Here is a 21,144-nt window from a genome sequence, read left to right as displayed (position 1 = left end):
GCCTGCTGGACACTAGCCCGGATTCTTCTCCATCAATACAGACTGTCAATCTGCTTCCAGAAGCTTTTGAACTCTGCCATAGGCTCTAATGTATATTCATCAGAAAACTACACATATACACACAGGTAGGTAGACACACGCATTTACAGTGGGCTCTGTGATGTGTGCTATGAGAAACTGATACTAGTATATAGCAAATGGCTGAAACAATTAAACCTTGTGAGTTTGTTGTTATTCTGAAAATCCTGACCCTGTACTAAAACATAAACATGTTTATGTTTCCGGAATAATGTGCTCATGGCACCTCAGAAAAGACAAAAGCCTCAGATACAAAATCATGATTACTTCAGGTTATGAGATTATTTCAAATTACTGAGATCTTATTTGAGTTGATAATTGTGTTAGAATAACTAGCTATAATGATGAGGATTCATTCTTAATGTTTCTCAGCATGTAGGAAGATCCAATAATAAATGTTTAAAACAAAGAAATTAAGTCATGGGATTCAACACAGGTAAGTTCCATTAGTAGCTTAGTATGAAGGCAGGAATTAAAAACAGCAATAACCTACCACATTGATATGCAGCACTTAAAGCAGCTAATACATGAATACATGATAATAAAATTAAATAATAAATAAAGTATAAGCAGGACAATGTTTGTATTTACATGAATAGAAATGCTAGCATTCCTGCTATTATATAAGTAAATCTCTAAATTTATCTTTAAAGCCAAGCATTCAATGCAGGCTATCAAAACAAGCTGTCGATGAAACACTCAATCCAAGCAGTCAGTTTACCTAGAAATCACACTCAGTCCAAGCAGCAGTTAGCTGTCAGCTAGTCCAACCACCAGAGTGAGGCGGGTTTCCACACAGCTGCTTAATGCCAGCCCAATCAGTACGGCCACAGAAATAATGCCATGCTGAGTCCAGGGCATCTCAGAGAGCAGAGCCAGGTCTTCAGGGCTGTGTTGTTCTTTTCCTCTCCCAGGCTTTAGTATCCTACGAGCAAGTTAAAACCTTACACCAAATGTCAGATTCTGGTTCTGCCTGACTCCTGCTTGTGGTGAGCTTAGCCCATCTCAGGTCCCCTGCCACAGCTTTCTCAGCAGTTAGGAAATTAAAGCCTTATTAAAATGTCGAAAGTGACCCTAGTCAAGAAAGCTTCTCTTTCCTGAGTACGTTTTGGGTCACTAAGGTCCAATTTCTCTCCCAGTTATGTCTTAAGCAATTATGAGGTGACATTATTCCTTCCGCTAATGTTAGAGCACATTTGCCTGCAGGAAGCTGTTCCCTCCCTACTCAAAGTATGTCATTTGAGATGATGTATAGAGTCAGACAGTCCCATGTAGATCAGCACCTCAATTCTAAAAGGACTATTGACAGGGTTCTCAGGAGAAGGCGAATGATAAACATCATCACTGATATTACACTGGATAAATGTTTAAAATTTTCAATCTGTTTACATAATTATCTTTTTTTCCATTTTTTATTAGTTACAGTTTATTCACTTTGAATCCCATCTGTAGCCCCCTCCTCAGCCCCTCCCAATCCCACCCTCCCTCCTTCTTCTCCTATGCCCCTCCCCCAGTCCAATGATAGGGAAGGTGCTCCTCCCCTTCCATCTGACCATAGTCTATCATGTCTCATGAGGACTGGCTTCTTTGTCTTCCAATGTAAACTGGTAAGGCTGCTCATTTAATACTAGCACCAGCTTAGTCATAAACTGGATTTAGGAAATGGGGCCAGAGTGACCAAATTGTCCCTAGTTAAACCACCAAGTGCTAGTAGCTTCAGGAGAAAACTCTGTTTCCACAACTCCAGCCATATGATTCCAGTGTTGTGTTCTGCACAGCCACAGACCTTTTGAAAGCAGAGTGTGAGCTATGTATACATATATACAAATATACGTATATATAATTGTTATATATAACTGTTGCTTGGGTCCTTTGAAGGCAAATGTGCAAGGTTGAATGTGATGGGGTAGCCCATTGTTCTAGGCACTGGAGAGGACCCCAGAAATCTGCTGAGCACCCTGTGTGTTGACTCAGTCCTCACAGTGATGAAGGATGATGAAGCATGATGAAGCATGGCTTCTTACTAGCCAGGCAGAGAAGCAGTGAGCAGCAGAATTTTGTATCTAAAGTCTGTCTTCCAGGCTGGTACTATTAACTACTATGCTTCCTCTATATTTTGGGAGTTGGTAAGGACAATGGTGGTAGCCTAAAGAGATTTGCAAGCCTTATTGGGGAGAAAACAAGGACAACAGAAATGGGAGGAACAAGAAGCAGAGACATAGTCACTCTCTTCAGTTGTTGGGTACAAATGTGATGGATTATGAATTTAGGGGACAACTGAAGGTTACACAAAATAATGTATGTCAGTAAGTAATACTTAGATGAATGGCCTGTGCGCACTTCTGTATTCCCAAGGGTGACAAATCTGGTAGAGCCCTCACCCGAAGAAGCAATTTAACTGAAATGTGAAAGGGTGCTGTGGAATGGAGATTACTCACTGTTAGCCAAAGGCTTGGAGCTGGGACAGTGAGGAACTATAGCTAGTTGAGGATAGAAAGTCAATCTTCATCGGTGGGAATAAAGTATCTTGTTCATAACAGTGGAGAAAAAAAAATCAGTTAGAAAAACAACAACAACAAAAAAAAAAGAACACAGATTTCTATTCCTTGCCTACCAGGGAGGCAGCTCCCTTCTTCTACTTGAGTTCTCAAACAAAGAATCATAATTCATTGTCACTGGGGACTCCCAGCAATGAACAGGGAGAACAGTGTGCATGCTGCAGTGTGTTCCAACGCGGATCATGACTACCAACACTGGGCCCACCCAAACCCCAGCGGTTATGTGGCATAACTGAGGCCGACTTGAGGTTAGGGAAGAGAGGTAAGTTTGATTTATAGAGATGTGGGCGACATTATTGATTTCTTCTTGTACTTTAGTGCTGTGGAGTGAATGTAGCAACATTTCAAGTTGAAGGAGGAAGAAAATTCATGAAGGTTATCTCTCTCTGGTTGCCATACGTCTCACCAGCCCCTTCCATTTCCATCTCTTTCCAGCAGTTACCCTCCCCACCAAAACAGTGACCTAAGACCTGGGGGAAAGGGAAAAGTAGAGCCAGCCATCACAAAACAGCACATTCAAGTCATCAGGCAGTTTTGGCTTCAGGGCTGTTTTTCAACTTATTGTGACAACTACTTATTATTATTCCCATGGCAATAAGTTAAAGGAGGAGGTGTAAGTACCAGATTTCTCTGTGTTTCATAGGTGCTTGCTGAACATACTGTAGTTCTACACAGTGGATTTAATTTGCATGTCTGATTCCTTAGGCTTCTTAGCCATTTGGATAACAGCTTTTCATGAAGAGCCTGTTCACAGGGCTGTCTCTTCCCTACTGACAGCTTAAGTCCCTCCCTTCTTACTTGCTCTGAGCTCTTCGTAGCTGAGTGATGTGTTGTAAAACTGCTGCTCCGTGAGTTGCATGTGCTCCCTCCCCTGATGGTGCCTTTGATGCCTTCATAGTGCTAATATAGATGAATTGATCAGTTTTTTTCATTTAGCCAAGAACTCTGTGGTCTATATGAGAAATCATAAATATTGTGTATTATTTTTATATTCAAAAACTTTGGTGTTTCAATTCTTATATACTATGATCCACTCTATATTGGTGTTTCTATATGATGAGACTAGGAGATTGAAGTTCATTGTTTTTTCAGATGAACTCATACAGCTTTCCAAGATCTATCTCTTGGTGATGCTACAATCACATGACCAATACGTATATGTTACTGAATGTGTTTACGTAGCTTAATAATATAACTCTGTACACTTTAACAAGGACTAAATATTAAAGATCTAAAGAAAAAGTGCTTGGGAAAAATACAACTTCATACAGACTAAAATATTGCAGATCTAAAGAAAAAATGCTTGGGAAAATACAACTTCATACAGACTAAATATCGAAGTGCTAAAGGAAAAATGCTGACAGTGTAAGTAAGCCCTTTATACATTCTGTGCTCCTCATAAGTGGCTGACATGTCATAAACCCCCCTGGAGATATAAAGAAAAAATTCCTTCTGTAAGTGGAAATGTACAAAAGATGAAAATATCATTGGTTATAATACATGCTAACCAGGCAGAGGCCACTAGCCACTTACTGTCTAGCCTGCCCTCTTCTCTGTGCTTTTGATACCAGATACTTCTCTGAAACATGTCCAGGTAACATGTGGGTCAGTGGGGCTTAGCCTAGAGACAGGGGCTCTGCAGCAATCAGCATGGCTGGCTAGGATATGGCACATAGAGAGGGCCCCCAAATTGATCTGCAGTTTTCTCATTCCACTTCAGGGTCCCTGATGTCCACCTCCATGGGATCTCAGGACCCCTGATGTCCACCTTCATGGTGGGAGCTCAAGGCCTATGGTAATAACTTTTATGGTGGCTACCATGTGCAGAGTAATCTGGTCAAGTTGATTGAACTGTTGGACTCTTTGGGAGATTAATCAAGCACACCTCTGGGTATGTTCAGAGAAGATTAACTAAGGAAGGAGGCCTGCCTTGAATGCACTGTCACATAGGTCAGCTATCCTGATGGAGCAGAAAAGGAAGAAAGAGGCCTGGTAACAGAGCATGTTCTTCTCTGTCTTCTGGATACACAAGGTAAGCTGTTTTCTGAAGCCAGATGGGCTCAAGTCTCGGAAACTGTGAGCAGAACCAACTCTTTCTCCCTTTCAGTTCCTTCAGGTATTAGTCACACAAACAAAGCAACAAAGCCTGACTAACACACCCAGCCTCCTCTTGTACCATCTGCCAGTGCCATCAGGGCTTCTTGGAAGACCCTTACCATCCTGTCTAGGGAACAGCAACAAATTCCTACCCACTCAGGGAGGCTCTGAGGAACAGCCTTCTCTTATGAAGCAAGAGCACCTTCATTAACTCCTGAAGGAGTTAATTAACTAAACTCATAGAAGCCCTGGGCTGCAATGGTCTTCCATGCCCTGAATTGCAGCTTACTTACTGAGAGCAGAGAAATGAAAACAGCAATCCCATTGATTCTTGGTCAACATTTAAGCTTATATCTGAAACTAGGATACATCTCCATCTTCTAGTTTCTCCCCTTCCAAACAAGTTATGATGTCATGTACTCAAGACAATGAATATATTCCTGAGCCACATACTTTGGTGGTCAAGGACATGGATTTTGGTGTCAGAGAGTCCAATATTATCACAGAGTCTAATATTGATCCTCCCTTATCCATCATATAAAATAGATGTGACTGTGAGGAAGAAATACTTATTTGTATCTTATTTTCCCTTCTGTTTAAAATATGCATAACTTTCACCGCTGGCAGGAGGTAAGATGTGTGTGACTACAAGTGTCCACAGACACTCGCAGCAACAGAAAATGCCTTGTGGAATACACATTTTATAATGGCGGACTGTCCCTGCATACACACGTGTATGGGCTGAGCAGATATGAAAATAGTCCTATGCTGTCTGAAAATAGCACAATACAGATCAGGCTCAGGAGTAGGAACCAGATGTGGAGGTCCACATTTGCAGTCACCAAGGTGTCAGCAGGGAGTTGACTTTGGGGGTGTCAGTCTGGCCCTATCAATAGTAATGAGTGAGGGGGTTGGTCTGGCAGAAGCAGCGACTATGTCTGGTGGTGCTAGTTAAGCCGGTAGTGTCACTCTCTAGCTGGCTGGGAATAAAAACATAGGCAACAGACAAACTGGTGCAGGATGCCTGGTCACATACAATGACTCTACGTGTTTCTCTTCTGTTCAGTCTTGGCAAAGTTGAAGAATCATGAGGAAGACTCTCACACTAGAAGAATGAGTTTGGGTTCCCTTCTGTAGTAATGGAGCGGTGAGAACGAATTTTGGAAGCTGTCACCACTCTTTGCCTTGCTTCAGCCAGCCCAGATCTGTCACACCTAAACCTACTACAGTACCCCGTCTTCTGTTCTCGCTGGGTCTGCAAGATATGCAAGCTTCCATCTCAGCTTGAAGTACCTGAAATGTTCCTGGGGTCACCAATGAACTTCATATATAATGAACAGGTAGATTGATGAACTCTTTAAAACCTCTGGTAGAAAAAGAAGGGTTAAAAAAGGCAGATGCCCATGTGTGATATGTATGATCTCTTTATCCAAAGTAGTGTCCTCACAGGAAGCTGCTCTTCTGTGTGACTAATTCTATGTATTAATGTGTTGGTATGAGGGTCTAATGAATCTCATAATACTACAGTGGACCTTCGTATTGTTAAAAAACAAAACAAAACAAAACCCTCTCTTTGGAGGTAGACCCCTGGGAAGTCCATTGCTAATACCTGTAAGAGGCAGGACTCCAGCCATGGTTTCTTCCACTTAGAACCTGTCAAATTAACCAGGAACAGAACCAACAGGTGACAAGCATAGCATCAAACAATGACTGTGAGCCCCAGGGTTTTGCAACTACCTTTTATTTTGTTGCAAATAAGTTCTGCAAACTGTGGAGGCCACAGAGAACAAGTCTGCAGACACTTAATTCTAAATGTCATGCGATTGACAGTCATGTATAGATCGCTGTAAGATCAGAACTTTGCTAATCACTAAATATTCCCTCACAGGTTAAATTTTCTGTCTGAAGAATTTTCTGTCTGTATGAAGCAATACCAATATTATTTGCGGTGGAAAAATAGGTTCTTCCCTTCAACATAGCTTATAACTGATTAACAGCATTAATTGCAATTAGGTAAGTGCACAGATCATATAATATTATTTTTCTTTTTTAAAAATGAAAAACAGCTATTTAAAGATTGCATGGGCATTTAATTCTGTTGAAAATGGACTTTAAAACTAAACCATGACTGCTAGTAAAGTCCAAGCAATGGCCCCTTGGGGGCTTCCAGAATGTAGCTGCCTCTTTAACATCCATCAATGAAAAATGAACTGCTTAAAATCCAGAGGGTTACAACATGCAAGGTTGACCTTAATGGATACAAAACCAGTCCAGAAGGATTTGCAATATCACCCTCACTTTGCCAGCGGGGACCCTGTGCACCCACAGTGACAGTTAAATGAAAAGGTAAGGCCTGCGGATTTCATGCACAGGCACCTGTGATATCCCCAGGAAGCCCTGAGGAGGCCGCAGCTCCCATCGGAGACACACAGGGTTCACAGCCAGAGAACAGAAGGTCACTGGCTGGCATTAAAACTGACACGGCTCACATTTCAAAGTATCAATGTAGATAAAATATTTCTTCTGTGTTTTTATAAGGAACTGACCCCATACAATATGCTTTAGTAATCCTATGGCTCAGACTTCAAAATTGGCTTCCCTTTACTCCATCCACTTTGACCTCCCATTGTTTTACTGTTTTATATAATTGGCACCTGGAAAATTCCATTATATACAGAAGAGACTGGCTTGTTGTTTTTTAATGGGAATATTAAAGTCTAGTGATATAGTTTAGGTGACAAAGTATTTGGCCTTGCAAGCATGAGGACTTAAGTTCAAACCCCAGAACCCATATAAATGGCTTGTAATCATAGCTGGAGATCTGGCTTGACAGTTAAGAACACGTGCTGATCTTCCAGAGCACCCTGGTTCAGTTTTCAGCTCCCAACCATCTGTTCCTCTAGCTGCAAGAGATCTGACACCCTCTTCCAGCTTCCATGAGCACCAGGCATACAGGTGATACACAGACATACATGAAGCATACACCCATACACTCAGAATAAAAATGAGCAATCATTAAAAAACAGAACAAAACCTTTCGAACTTGCAATCTTAGGAATGGGGAGGTGGGGACATGGGTTTCCAGGATTTTCTGGCCCGCCAGACCAAGCTACTTGGCAAACCTAGTCAAAAACATCTTGATTTTATTTTATTTTTTTAACATTAGAGGTGGTTCCCGAGGAACTAACCCCCAGGTTGCCCTCTCACCCTTATACAAAGAAGACCAGTGCCTAGACAGACACACAGTCACACAAACCTGCTAAATAAAAAGGATGTGCTCTTTGCTGCGCTGTGTGAAACATTCACTTTGAGTCAACAGATGTAAAGTCTTTCTGAGGCAAGGGCCAGTGCTGGACACTGTAGAGAAGACAAGCCATGTTTGTGGGTAAGAAGCATTTGGCATTTGCACTTGAGCATCTGCAGTGTGTGGAGCTAACACACCAACACGCCACAGCCAGCTCTGCTCTCTCTGCTTCTGACCAGCTCAGAACTGCAAGAACACCCAGTTCTACGTCTGGCTTTTCCCTGCCTGATTCCAACATGACAACTTTCCCAGCTTCTACATGAAAGTCCGCCTTTCAAGAAGACTTGTTTTCACTGTACAGCTTAAGACTGTACCCTATGAGTGAGAATGAGGAAACGTCAGAGCAAAATCAATGCAAACCACAAGCACTTCAGTTGGTTGGGTGGTTGACTGAACAACCTTCTGTCATGATTAGCGGTAAAACTTTAAACACCTTATCCTCAAATTCTCTTCTATTAAGATGGAAACCCAAATTACTTCCAAGGATTGAAACTGAGAAGCCCATGGTCCTTGAGTGCTAAATGTTAACCTCAGGAGAGGTCAGGTGACAGTGGTAGTTGCTTTCTGAAACTAAGAAGCCGTAGGCCAAGGAGCCACATGTCAGTCTCAGCAGAGGTCAGGTGACTGGGAGTGTTCTGATGGTGTGCTTTCTGACAAGAACAGAATACAGAAGCCTCCTACCAAGAGTGTGTTAGAGTGTGGGTGCCACACTTCCTCAGAAGAATCATGGAAGTTGTAGAATATGGGGCTAAAAAGATATTTGCTGTGGCTGAGCATTTGCTCCTCTTACAGAGACCAGAGTTCAGTTTCCAGCTCTCACCTGGATTGGTTCACAACTGCCTGGGGCTGCAACCCAAGAGATCTACTGCCCTCTTCTGACTTCTAGGGGTGCCTGCGCATAGGTGCACATAACTACACATAGATTCACTTACATACACCTGAGAAAAACAAATCCTTAAATAAAAAAAAACAAAGGAGGTAATAGGACCTACTCTCATGAGGTGTGGAGCTCAGTGTGAAGGAGCTTGCTTTAAGCTGGCTGAGGCATCTTTGAGGCTTCCTCTTTTATCCACTCTGCTCTTCAACACTCACCTAATTGCTGTGCTATAAATGAGGTATTCGTTATCCATTCCATCATAGAGTTCGCTTTTCTCTTCCATTCACGGTAACGTGAATATAACAAACACTTCTCACATGTTCCTAATGATGTCTTGGTCCTGCCATTATCCATTACGTGGCCATAGGGATGCTACTGGTGACTTGGAGGAGGATTACATAACTCCACGATTACAAGCAAGGGATCCAAGGCTGTGAGATGCAAAAACTCTCCTTGGGTTTTCCCTGAAGAAAAAGTCCTTAACTGAAATACGTCACATGAAACAACACAATAGTCTCCTATCAGTGGACCTGGTCTGAGGTCTTAGCAGAAACCTCAGATAACAATTGAGAAACAGTTCTTTTGCTTAAGGCTTCCCTGTAGTGTCTCAAAAATACGATGAACCAAGAATTTCATTTGGACTCGAAAAGTACTGTCTAGCTAAAATGAAACCATGAACTGACATAAGATGCTGAAGATATAATGAATGCATCCAAAGGGGACACCACAAAGATCTCTCTGTGAGGGAGAGAATGCCACCAGCATGCTGCCAAATGACCATTAAATCCCTGTCACAAGGAACAAGTACAAATGGGCTTTGAGATAATCTCTGCTAATCTCCAGGCTTGACTAAATCTTTTCAGTATGCAATCCATGGTAGCTTTACTTCAGTAAGTGAGTGGATTTTAAGATGTATTTGAAGGCAAGAAAATTATAAAACTATTTATATTAAACGACAATGACAGCCAAACTGCAATTCTAATTGTAGAAGTCTCAAGGTGGTGCCATTTCTTGGATTTAATCTTGTGCTGGGAACTGGGTGTTACACCCTGTTTCTCACAGGTTAAATCACTTGGCTGTGTAAATATGGCTGCATTTTACTTTGTCTTGAGCATTGAAAATGCAGCAAGGATGAGTGAAGGAGAAAGAAGTACATATGGGTTAGCTTGCCAGTCTTAGCGGCAATATTGGGGAGTAGTTATTTTTTTCTATACTGCCAAATATCTAACTCGATTAATGATATATGATTAATCTACAGATAAAATAAAAAAAACCGTGAAATGTAAATAGAAAACAAAACCTGTTTAAATCTGTATTTAATTATGACTTTCATTATTACCTCCTGGAAGATGTGTGAATTTTAAGCAAAGTCAAAGGAATCAACTACATTTTAGGGCCAGGGTAAAGATTAGGGCCTAACTCAAACTTCAAAGAGAGAAAAACCCCATACTACATGGACAGGCCAGAGGAATGGCTGGCTGGTGCGTGGGAAAGGTTCTGTGTTGGGAAAGTTTTGAACTGTAATATGTAACTGTGCACATAAGGTTGGCTGCAGTGCATTAACCGCTTTACCACTTTAAAGTAGCAAGTATTTGTGACAAAGCTATTTTCTTTATCAATGGTCAGGACAGAGTTGAAAACATTATCAGAGAAGGAAAAGATTCAAGCTGACTCCCCCCCAAAAAACCTCACAGAAAGCCTCATCTAAATAAGTATAGCTTAAGAAAATAAATTTCCAAGTATACAGGAAAAACTTAAAACTGTCCATTAGCATCACCCTACTCCCATCCCATCACACATGCGTAGGCATGAAGTATGCCAGTCAATGATTTCATACTTGAATAGCATGGCTTCTTCACTTTTGGGCCAAGATCAGGTGCCAAGTCAAACAATACAATTCCCACTATATGTTTTCATGTCATCTTCTAATTAATATTCATTTCTTGATGTGTGTGTGTGTAGCCTTGTGCATGTACATGTTCATGCACTTTATGGCTTGAATGAAGTCAGAGGACAACTGTGGGATCTGATTCTCTCCTACTGTGGGTCCCTGGAATTGACATCACTTTGTAGGCCTGTGCAACATGAGCCTTTACCTGCTGGGCCACCTCACTTTTCCCAAATAAAATATTATTAAGGTGGTAGGGGTACAATGATAACCTAAGTACAGTGTGGGACGTTGGAGTGTCCTCTTATAAGCTTGGGATACCCCAGTGCACAAGTCTATCAAAATCCTTTTGTCCACCTTTCATTCAAGGTATCCCTCTGCTTACAGAGGAGATTTCCTTCCATCAAGTGGCTGGCTATCTATGCACACACTGCATCTGGACTGAATGGTTGTTTACATCCACTAAATCATGTGAAAGAATAATAGGAAAAATCTTATTGTAACAACATGAATTGTCCAACACTTATTTTTCCAAGTATCTAGGAGGTGGCTTACTTTGCTCTAAAGATGGTTGTCTGTTGTTAATAAAAATGAGATGGGAGGGAGATGCTCACAGTCAAGCAGCATAAGCCTTTTTTTAATGGTCTTTATTTTTATTTATACATATGTGTGTGCATTTGTGAATGTGTGTGTGTGAGAAACAGACTGACAGAAAGCAGAGAGAGAGAGAGAGAGACTTGTTTATGGGGGTACCTTAAGAGTGTCAGATCCCCTGGTTACTAGAGTTATGGATGGTTGTAAGCTGAATTATGAGTGGGTGCTGGGAACTGAACTCAGGTCCTCTGGAAGAGCAGCAGGTACTCATAATTACTCTCCAGGTTCTCCTCACTTACATCCCAATTTCATCTTTATCAGTGCTGACTGGTAGGCTCTACTTGGCTTAAGAAAAATGTTTCCTTGAAAAACTGGAAGGTGATTTTAATTATTTGTTGCTATCAGAAGAGGTGAGCCCTCATTTGTAGAACTGTCTAGCTCCTTCCTGAAATACTAGAAGCATTGTTTCGTCCTTTCAAAGTATGTTCTCTGTGTGGTCACTTACTTTGCCCTAGTGAAAAGTAGGTCAAGCACAGTAGTTTGTGGGCATTGTTGTGCCAGAGCAGTGACTAAACATGAGAAGCAAGGAAAATGCAGTGGTGGAGACTAGTTTGGCCAACAGCTATTCTTAAAATATTTAAGCTTCTCTGTGTTAAAATTCAAAGCTAGTAAAATATGGAACTATTAGGCCAGGAGTATTAATACCAACTACGATATCATGAAGTAAATTCAAAGGGGCACCTCCTTGAGTCCCAAAGGCCAAGAAGCAGCAATGCTGAAATGCCTGTTTCATTCTTCCTAGTATGAAATCTAAGTCCCCACCTCTGTGTTCCATGCTTCTTAGGTAACCTCTGAGGACACATGCCTTCTTTATTCTCTGCATCTGCAATGTGGAGGTATTTCCCTCTCTGCTGCTTCTCTGCAGATCCAGGAGATGGTGTTTCTCCTGCCTTAACTTGACTCCTAAACCAGAATCCACGTCCACTTGTGTTTCTCCCCTCCCTCTAACATGGTCTGTGCATTTCCTGTATTTCACAGGGTTTGAAATAACTGCCCCTGAAAGTAACTGCATGCTTTCATCCAGATACAGGGATGTATGAGAAGCCACAATACAAATGGAGACAAATACATGGAAGAACTCAAATGTATGGAAAAGATATTTTAAAAATAAAATGGCCTGGCAATAGTGAGTAATGTTCATAAATTGTTATTCCACTACTATTGCTAACACCATATTTTACTTTTACTTCAGAGCTCACTGATTTTGGGTGAGTTTACATCTCTAGATGAACCAAGATTACACTAAATCTTATATTTTGTCTCATATTTGACTACTGACTAATCCAAGCAATTGGCAGTGTCATAATTTCACCACAGCATTATATGCCCAGATTTGGCGGCACCATAGACGCAGATGTGCACCATGGAGAGTCTCGAAGGAAGGTCTGCCAGAGGACAGAGGATGGAAGGCAGGCCCCCGAGGGCCTGTCCCCGAGAGCCTTACCTGACATCTGTGCACGCTATGCAGGTGATGTTGCGACTGTTGCTGGCGATCAGGTTCAAAGCCACTGATGTTTCCTTGTCAGAGGTCGGGTGTGCTCCACATTTAAAGAAAAATTCCTGGAAGAATGAGGAAAAAGCTTTTACACATATGGATCCTGCCTAGTTATTTATCCTTTTCCAAACTTTTTTTTTTTTTTTGCAGTAAACAATCATTGGGGGCAAGAGAAGAAATGTACTGTTAGAAACAATTAACCATCAACTTTTGGAAGCAAAGAGCAACCTTGTCTGTTGCAGGACTGGTCAGCAATATTCTGAGCATCCCAGAGGACCATGGGCCTTCCTTAGATCACCTTGTAAGTATCCTTACAATGGGAGCAGGTGTGCAGAAGGAGGGATCTGGAGAGCCAAAGGCCACAGACTCGCATGTACCAAGATGGCTAACATTGATCGCCATCCTCACAGGATCCATCTCGCATCACCTGGGCAATGCATCCTAAGTGTGGCTGATCCCTTCCCATGAGCCTACATGAAAATAAGGAAGCAAGCTGAGCATCAGCTTCTTGACTGTATGGACTCAATGTGACAACTACCTCCCGCAACTGTGTACCAGGACAAATCCTAACACCCCCCACCCCCCCCTGCAGGCTGCTTTTGTCAGATATTTTGTTGCAACAATAAGAAACGCAACATGGGAAAAGGCAGCATTGGCAGTATGGGGGGGAGGGGGGATAAGATGCCCCCTTCCAGCCTAACTCCCAGCACAGCCTCAGGCCTGATTGTTCAGCTCTAATATCTGACAGCTGCATATTCAAGTACGCCTCCTTTGCTGCTTTATTTCTTTTCCCAGCTGTGTTATTTTAGGATATAGTCTCTTCTTTTCACCCAGCTTCTTCTTTCCGGTTTCTCATGTTTTCCCTTAGGTTCTTCCTTTATATTAAGGCATTGGGCCAGTGGTCATTATGTTCCTTGTTTCTGCTCTTCCATGGGATTCCAGATTTTCTGCAGTGACAGATCATCTAAACTATGTATGACTGGGTGACAGGAGAAGCCTTGAAACCTGCAACTGCTCCCTAGAAATGCTTGTGTAGACTAGGAATGTGGATGGCATCCTCCCTCTTAACACTAGACCTGATGTCAATCAACTTTTATGAGAGGCCCCAGATATGAAATAGGAAGCATTTCCACTTTGCAGGCCAAATTTTCTTGTACTTCTCAACTTGGCACTGCATCCATAGATGACTTGTGAGCTATAGTTGACATGTTAGTGCCAGAAGTGACTGTGTAATAAAACTTTATTTACAAGATATGTGGCAATTTTGAATTTTACCTGGGTCATGGTTTAGCCCCTCTAGGAAATTCCTGAAATCTTTTTATTATTTTTACATCTTAATAATGCCTGGTATATAGCAGGCATAGGATATATTTTACCAAATGAAAAACTACAATATTAATTACCAAACGGAAACCTTAAACGTTTGATTATAGCACTCAAGTTTGTTCTCTCCTGTTTGAAACCTGATGAATTTCAAAATCATGGATAAACCATCTGAGCATCTCTAACTCTGAGATGTCAAATAATCACTTGGTGAAGGTGCACACCTCCAGCTCAGGATGCGGTTAACTAGATCTTATCTGAGTCAGGGCAGGATCGTAGCTGCCAACACTTTATACAGTTACCGTCTACTCATTGGTGTTAAGCATCTCACTGAACTAGGTGAGTGTGCAGGTTACACTCTAGGACCTGGGTTCAAGTTCAGGACACCTGCAGAGTTCAGCAGGTCCTTGCTGCTTCATCACAGAAACTACATGGCTGATTGTTCTGCTTTTCTGAACATTGGATATTGTCTTAGTCAGTGTTTTATTGCTGCGAAGAGACACCATGACCATGGGCCTGACTTGAGCTTTTGAAACCCCAAAGCCCACCCCCAGTGACACACTTCCTCCAACAAGAACACCCGCACTCCAACAAGTCACAATCTAATCCTTATCAAGTAGTACCACTCACTAGGAAAACACATTTCAATACGTGAGCCTAGAGCAGCCATTCCTATTCAAACCACAAAAGATACCATTCTTTTCATTCAACCATTTGAAATACTACAAATCCTTCAGTGTCAATCGAAGGACACTGAGAAAGGATTTAAAGCAATAACTGACGACTTAAACAAAAGGTTTAGAAGACATGGCTGACCCTGTGAAATAGACTGGGCTGGCTTCCACTGCCTTTGCTGGCATGAGGAAAAAAATTCCTCATCTCTAACATAAAGTGGTTCTCTCAAAAGAGCTGAGTTGGCAGAACACTGAGGATGTTTTTCATATACAAATACATAGATAGAAAGTATTTATATTTTTTCTTAGCTTGCAAAAAGCTACTGGTAGACACTTAGATAACAAATCACAAATTGCTCTAATACTATATGAAACTCAGCCCTATAAAAGCCAAACACTTTGTTATTTGGGGTGTGAGAGCGTAGATGTTTATAGACAATGATATATTTAGAGATTTAGAAAGTGTTAATTCAAATGATATGATAAAACTAACATACACAATTTCAAGTCTGCATATTAAATATAATCCTAGCACTTTCTCTGCCAATCTTTGTAAATGCAGTGCTAGAGTAACTGTCAAGAACTGGGAAGGATCCAGGGCTTTAATCTACCTTGCATGCTGTCCACTTCCTGCCACTCCATCATGGACACTGTCAGAAGACAAAGGATTCATGAAAAGGGCTTTGTGCCATAGCATAGGCAGGGAGGAGTGGGTGGACCTAGCTAAGTGCCACCCTGTGTGAGTGGTGGCAAGCAGCTAGGGAGGACTCTGAGCTTAGAGAACTGGATCTTTAAAGAGAACTGTAAGCAAACCTTCTTTTTCTCCTGAAGGGGACATTGTCTTTATTATACAGGATAATTGGCAAATCTGCCTTTTGTTCTGGGGGGAGACATTAGCTTCATCTTCCAAGGTCATTAGCTCTTTCCTGCAAAGATGGTCCAAGACAAAGGGTAGTTAATGGCTCCCTCTCAAGATGAGCATAAGTGAGAGGCCAGCAACTGTCTCCCAGCAGTGCAAATGTCCTTCCTCATGGGCTAATTAGCAAAGTGATCTAGTTTGTTTCTCTTCCTGGCAATCAGTGTGCTAAAGCTTTCCAGGCTACATTCAAAATCAAACAAGCTAACAAAAGCAGTAAGGGACAGTATCAATGATATTACAAGAGGTATTTGCTAAGATTCCACCTTGGGTATCTCTGAAAGGGAAATTTCACAGCAGCCTGGTTCTGTGGCAACAACTGTGGGCCACAAATGTTACCTCACAAATAAAAGGAAGGGATGTTTAAAAACTACATAAAATTTTCCACGTAATGGCTTATTCACTGATACCCATGTACAGAATTCTGGGAAGTCTTTATTAGGAAGAGGCTAAAAACTGGACAATAATGGTTAGTTTTGTCCAGTTTTTGAATGATAGCCAAACTATGAAAGAAAGAAAGAAAGGAAGGAAGAAAAAAAGAAAGAAAGAAGAAAGAAAGAAAGAAAGATAGAAGGAAAGAAAGAAAGAAAGAAAAAAAGAAAAGTGTTTAAGAAGTAGTAACCTTTGTCAGCTATAGATCTGACAGAGGGTTAATATCCAGAATGAATGAAGAATTCAAAAAACAGAGTCAAAGAAACAAATGACCCAGTTAACAAATGGGCTTTGAATCTGAACTGAGTTCTTTAATAGAAGAAGAAGAAGAAGAAGAAGAAGAAGAAGAAGAAGAAGAAGAAGAAGAAGAAGAAGAAGAAGAAGAAGAAGAAGAAGAGTATTTAGATTTGTATTGTGATTCTGTTAAATGCAAGGCCACTGTTTTTCCTTACTACCATTAAATAAAACATTCTAAACCCCACAGAACTGTATTCCTCTAGGCTTCATATACACACTAACACTTCAACCCTTCCCAGCAGGTGGCTGTGACCTTCCATTCTCACCGAGTTCTGCTAGTCACCTGGATTCCTATTCCAGATGGAGACACCTGATCCTCTCACCGGTTCACACACATAAAGTTAGGGTCCACTCATGAGGACAAGTCTAGGCCTCTGCAGCTCAGATGTCCACTGAATTTTTGGTGGGTACCTCATCTGGTCACTCTCCAGTTACAGAATCACTTCTCCTGAACACCACTCTTCACACACAAAAGAAACTGCAGCAGCCAGAGTGCAAAGGGACATGCCAACCAGCTAAGTAGAGGACGAGGAACCCAGCTGTGTCAAATTTAGAGGATCTGCAGCCAATCTGTCAACCCAAGTACTATTTGAGGGGTCCTGACTTACTATAAAAATAACCAACAAATGGCTCTAAAGCCTCCCTTCCCTGGCCTATTCAAACCTGAAAAAGTATGAACAGGGCCTGTCTTCTCATTCCTCCATGAACCTCCTAATAGCTTCTATTGAATGTGCTAAGGTTAAATTCTTTATAGACATTGTTTATCAATCACGTTCTCACGTAAAATGCCATCTACCTTTACAAAAGCCAAATTCCAATTCAGTTTCTAATTCCTTCTTAGTGAAATCCATGAAAGGGAAACCACACTTCTTTCAGTAAAATAGGAAGAAAAGCCATTTTTCACAGGGAAGGCTGGAACAATTGCAGGGTTTGTGCCTAACCTGTATTGGGGTGGCTGTTCTCATGGCTCAGACTCCTATTAAGGAAACAGGGACGCTGCTGGCAGCTCAACTGAGGGAATTCAGTGCTAAGGAATAGTTTTAATAGTGTGTGTACAGGAGGCACAGAAACTTAAGGGGGAAGAGAAGTTAGTTACCATTCATTTAGCCCCATGATGGACTGGGGAACAAATGAGAATTTGGCTGAGGTACCATATCTCTGCATTGGACTGATCGGCTGGAGCTGGGACAGTGAAGGAGAGGGGGTTCCCTGTGGGAAATCACCCCATATATAAGGAGAATTGCCCCTTGTCTCTTTTTTCTGCTTTCTCTATGCTTCTTGCCACCTGCCTGAATAAGACAGGGGTCATTGAGAGCTGCCATCTGCCAGGGTCAGATGTAGACACAGGGAAGAAGGAAGAGGCCGTGGGGATCTAACAGGCACGTACAGGTGGCTGACAGACCATGAAGGGGAAAATCAGTCTGTGAGGTGGAAGAGCCCCAACTTCTGTCTTTTGTCAATGGTGACTTTCTGATCAGCTCCTCTTAGAGGAAAAAAATGGTGCACACTTGTAATAAGTGTTACAGGCAATTGTTTGGGGTCACAAAGGTTCCTGCACCAACAGATCATTAGGGAAACCATATGTTAAACATACAGGGGCTCTTCTCAATGGAGGAGATAAAAATACTTGTTTTCCTGCCCAGAAAGCTGGAAGCAGATTTTATTGTTTTCACTGTTAATAATCTGGTGACCACATTGCTATCTATGAGGCAGACCTCACACAAGTTTCCCAGAATCATTATCCTAGACTCTTCCCTCCCTAGACCTTTACTTTCATCCTTAGGGTAGATGTCACCCATATTCTATAGCCTGCTTGACCTCTACGCTTGTGGTGGTTTGGATAGGTATGGTCCCCAGTGTTTGAATGCTTGGCCCATAGGGGGTGGCACTATTAGGAGGTGTGGCCTAGTTGGAGTAGGTGATTATTAGAGGAAGTGTGTCACTGTGGGGGCCAGCTTTGAGGTCTCCTTTGCTCAAGCTCCATCCAGTGTGGAATCCAGTCCCCTACCACTGCCTGAAGATCAAGATAAAGAACCCTTGGCTCCTCCAGCACCATTTCTGCCTGTGTGCTGCCATGCTTCCTGCTATGGTGATAAAGGACTAAACTTCTGAAGCTAAGCCAGCCCCAGTTAAGTGTTTTCCTTTGTAAGAGTTGTCTTGGATATAGTGTATAGGTCCTGTGGACTGTGCCAGCTGGAAATATGGCATGGAGCTAGAGTGAAGGTGGAGATGTTTTCTAATCCCGGAAATCTCTTTCTAGAGATTGGCAGGAGTAAGGGTCCCTCCATTCTTCTGTGCCAGCATGCCCTGGCTCATAATCTCAACCCCCTACCTCCACAATTCTCAGAGTAGTCAGGTAGCCTAGCACCTGGAATTCATCTCCGTGTAAATAGAGCATTGCCAGCATCCTAGCCGCAACCAATGAGATGGGTCCACCCTGGAATCCCTTCCCCTTCCTCCAAGGTTCATGTATACCCCATATCCACTCTGAATGAACAGAATCGTCTGAGAATTGCTGGGTCTGACCTAAAAGGCTATAACACTTGAAGAGCTGCTTTGGAGAGGGCTTTCTCTCTCTGGGCATTCACTGCCGGACCTGGATCCTTGGACTTGCCTGCCTGGCTAGGCTTCGTTTCTTCCTCCAGTGCATGGACGCTCCTGACCCCGGATGCTCTGAAGGGAGCAAGCAGACCCTGGGCTACCATCACCCATAAGAGCTGTAACACTGAAAACTTCGGGGAAGGACTTCTTCCTCCTCTCTGGACTGGAGTGCTGTAACATTGAGAACCTTGGAGAAGGACTTCTACCCTTCGCATTACCCTCGGGACCTGGATCCCGCGGACCCTAGCAGTTCTGGGCTCTGCTTCATCCTTTCCAGCCCAGGGTACAGCGAAGCCTGGACATCCCTCGGGGAAGAAGACCAACAAGGAACCGCAATGCTGTCTTTTCATAGCAGTGGGAACCCAAGCTAAGATAATGCTACTGTCAGAGATCACACTAGACTCTAAGCCTCTTAGCTATAGAAGCCATCCTCATGGTCACATGTTCTTTGCAAAGCAGGTTCTAGGTAGTCACACCAGTGGCTTTATTGTGTACTTGAAATTGGACTGATTGTTGCCTGGAAATCTTTTCTCAAATTGTTTTCTGTTTTAAATATGCTGACAATGAAATGAATCCCATGGCTTTAGACTCCCCAATATCTCATCCAGGTTGAAGTCAGTCTGTACTGGGTTTCATTCTCATCTCTTTTTGCAGTTCACTTGCTTGTCTGACATCTGCAAGGAGTGGTCATGTGAGTATTTACAGTGTTGCATATTAGGTTAACTTGGACTCTACTTGTGACAAAATGAATTAACAGGATGAATCAAGGAGACCAGGCCACAGTCAGTGCTTATGCAAGACATAAGTAATATGCATCTTGATGTAAATCAAAGACATCCTCATGGTTCTGAGCTTCATACAGGCACCTGCATCTCAGGTAAGAATATTCCCATGGACCTGGATGTTCTGACTTTACAACAGTGCAGACATCCACGGTTCCTCTTCTCCAACACTGGTGTGCTAGGCAAGTGCTCTGCCACTGAGGCACATATAAGACCCACTATTGTCTTAGCCATTACAAAGTTTCACTATTTTGTGTTAATACTAAAGCTTAAATGCCACCTCAGGTAAAACATACCACGTATAGCCTAACTCTGATACATTTTGTTTAGTACAATGACACTCTGAATGCTACCTGGGAAGAAATGGTAGGGTCACTTCTTGTCATATAAACCCAGTAATGACCTATATGACAGTCTTGAAATAACTATGCAAGATGTTACATTGTATAATTCCCAAGACTTCATTAATTTAGCAAAGTACGTTTTAAAATCAGGTTACACCTAGTTTAACAAATCAAATCTAGAAAGTTAATGAGTCCCTTATCATGTTCACTTGTAAGTTTGTTTTCTCTTAATAAGATGTGAGCAAAGTCTCTAGATGACATGCAGGGTTTATCTGGAGAAAGAAAATCAATTCTCTCCCACAAAAAGTTAAAACCGCGTCAGACCTGCTGAGCAGGCCTGTCAATGGCTGCCTGGCTGCACTGCTTCCTCTTGCCAAGGCTTCTGGAACCTCTCTGCATCAACACCAAGCACCCCATCCTCACCCCAGCCCCCCTCCCTCCTGAAGGCATGCACATGACTAAGAGAACCAAGCCAAGCATTTACATAAGGAGGGAAAGTTTTATCCAGACGTAAGCCAAGCTCATGGTGCTCTGTGATTTCATGAGTGTCAAGCTGACCCCACAGCCATCTCTACATTAATGCTGCTCTGTTAAGTCTGAAGCCTATTCTATGAGCAAGCACAGTTCAGAGTATGAGCCAGGCCTGTTCCCTCAGCCAAAAAAGAGGAGAGGCAATGGCAAATAAAAGGGAGTCTTTACCATCTCAAAGGCTCTAGCAATGCAATGCTTCTGTCCTCAAAATTTGGTACTGACGTTTAATTTATGGCAAACTCAAAAATGACAATTATGTTAAGTCCTAATTTAGTCTACTTGGGGTGAGCATA

At 42.2% G+C, this 21,144-nt stretch overlaps 1 protein-coding gene across 4 annotated transcripts in view; it reads right to left on the bottom strand.

Moving 5' to 3' along the window:
* Prkn (parkin RBR E3 ubiquitin protein ligase) overlaps nucleotides 1-21,144 on the bottom strand; it is a 1,198,654-nt gene that overhangs the window by 517,061 nt on the left and 660,449 nt on the right. For all 4 annotated transcript variants that reach the window (XR_009587862.1, XM_060373144.1, XM_060373145.1 and 1 more), the window contains one exon: nucleotides 12,901-13,016. Coding sequence is in view for 3 of the 4 variants with exons in the window: in XM_060373144.1 (XP_060229127.1) it covers nucleotides 12,901-13,016 (116 nt within the window). In the remaining variant the exon portion in view is untranslated. The remainder of the gene's footprint in view (nucleotides 1-12,900; nucleotides 13,017-21,144) is intronic.

The sequence above is a fragment of the Meriones unguiculatus genome, chromosome 20, assembly GCF_030254825.1.
Source record: "Meriones unguiculatus strain TT.TT164.6M chromosome 20, Bangor_MerUng_6.1, whole genome shotgun sequence".
NCBI lineage: Eukaryota > Metazoa > Chordata > Mammalia > Rodentia > Muridae > Meriones > Meriones unguiculatus.
The sequence above is the reverse complement of the archived record's forward strand: the minus strand, read 5'-3'. Positions and strand labels throughout refer to the sequence as shown.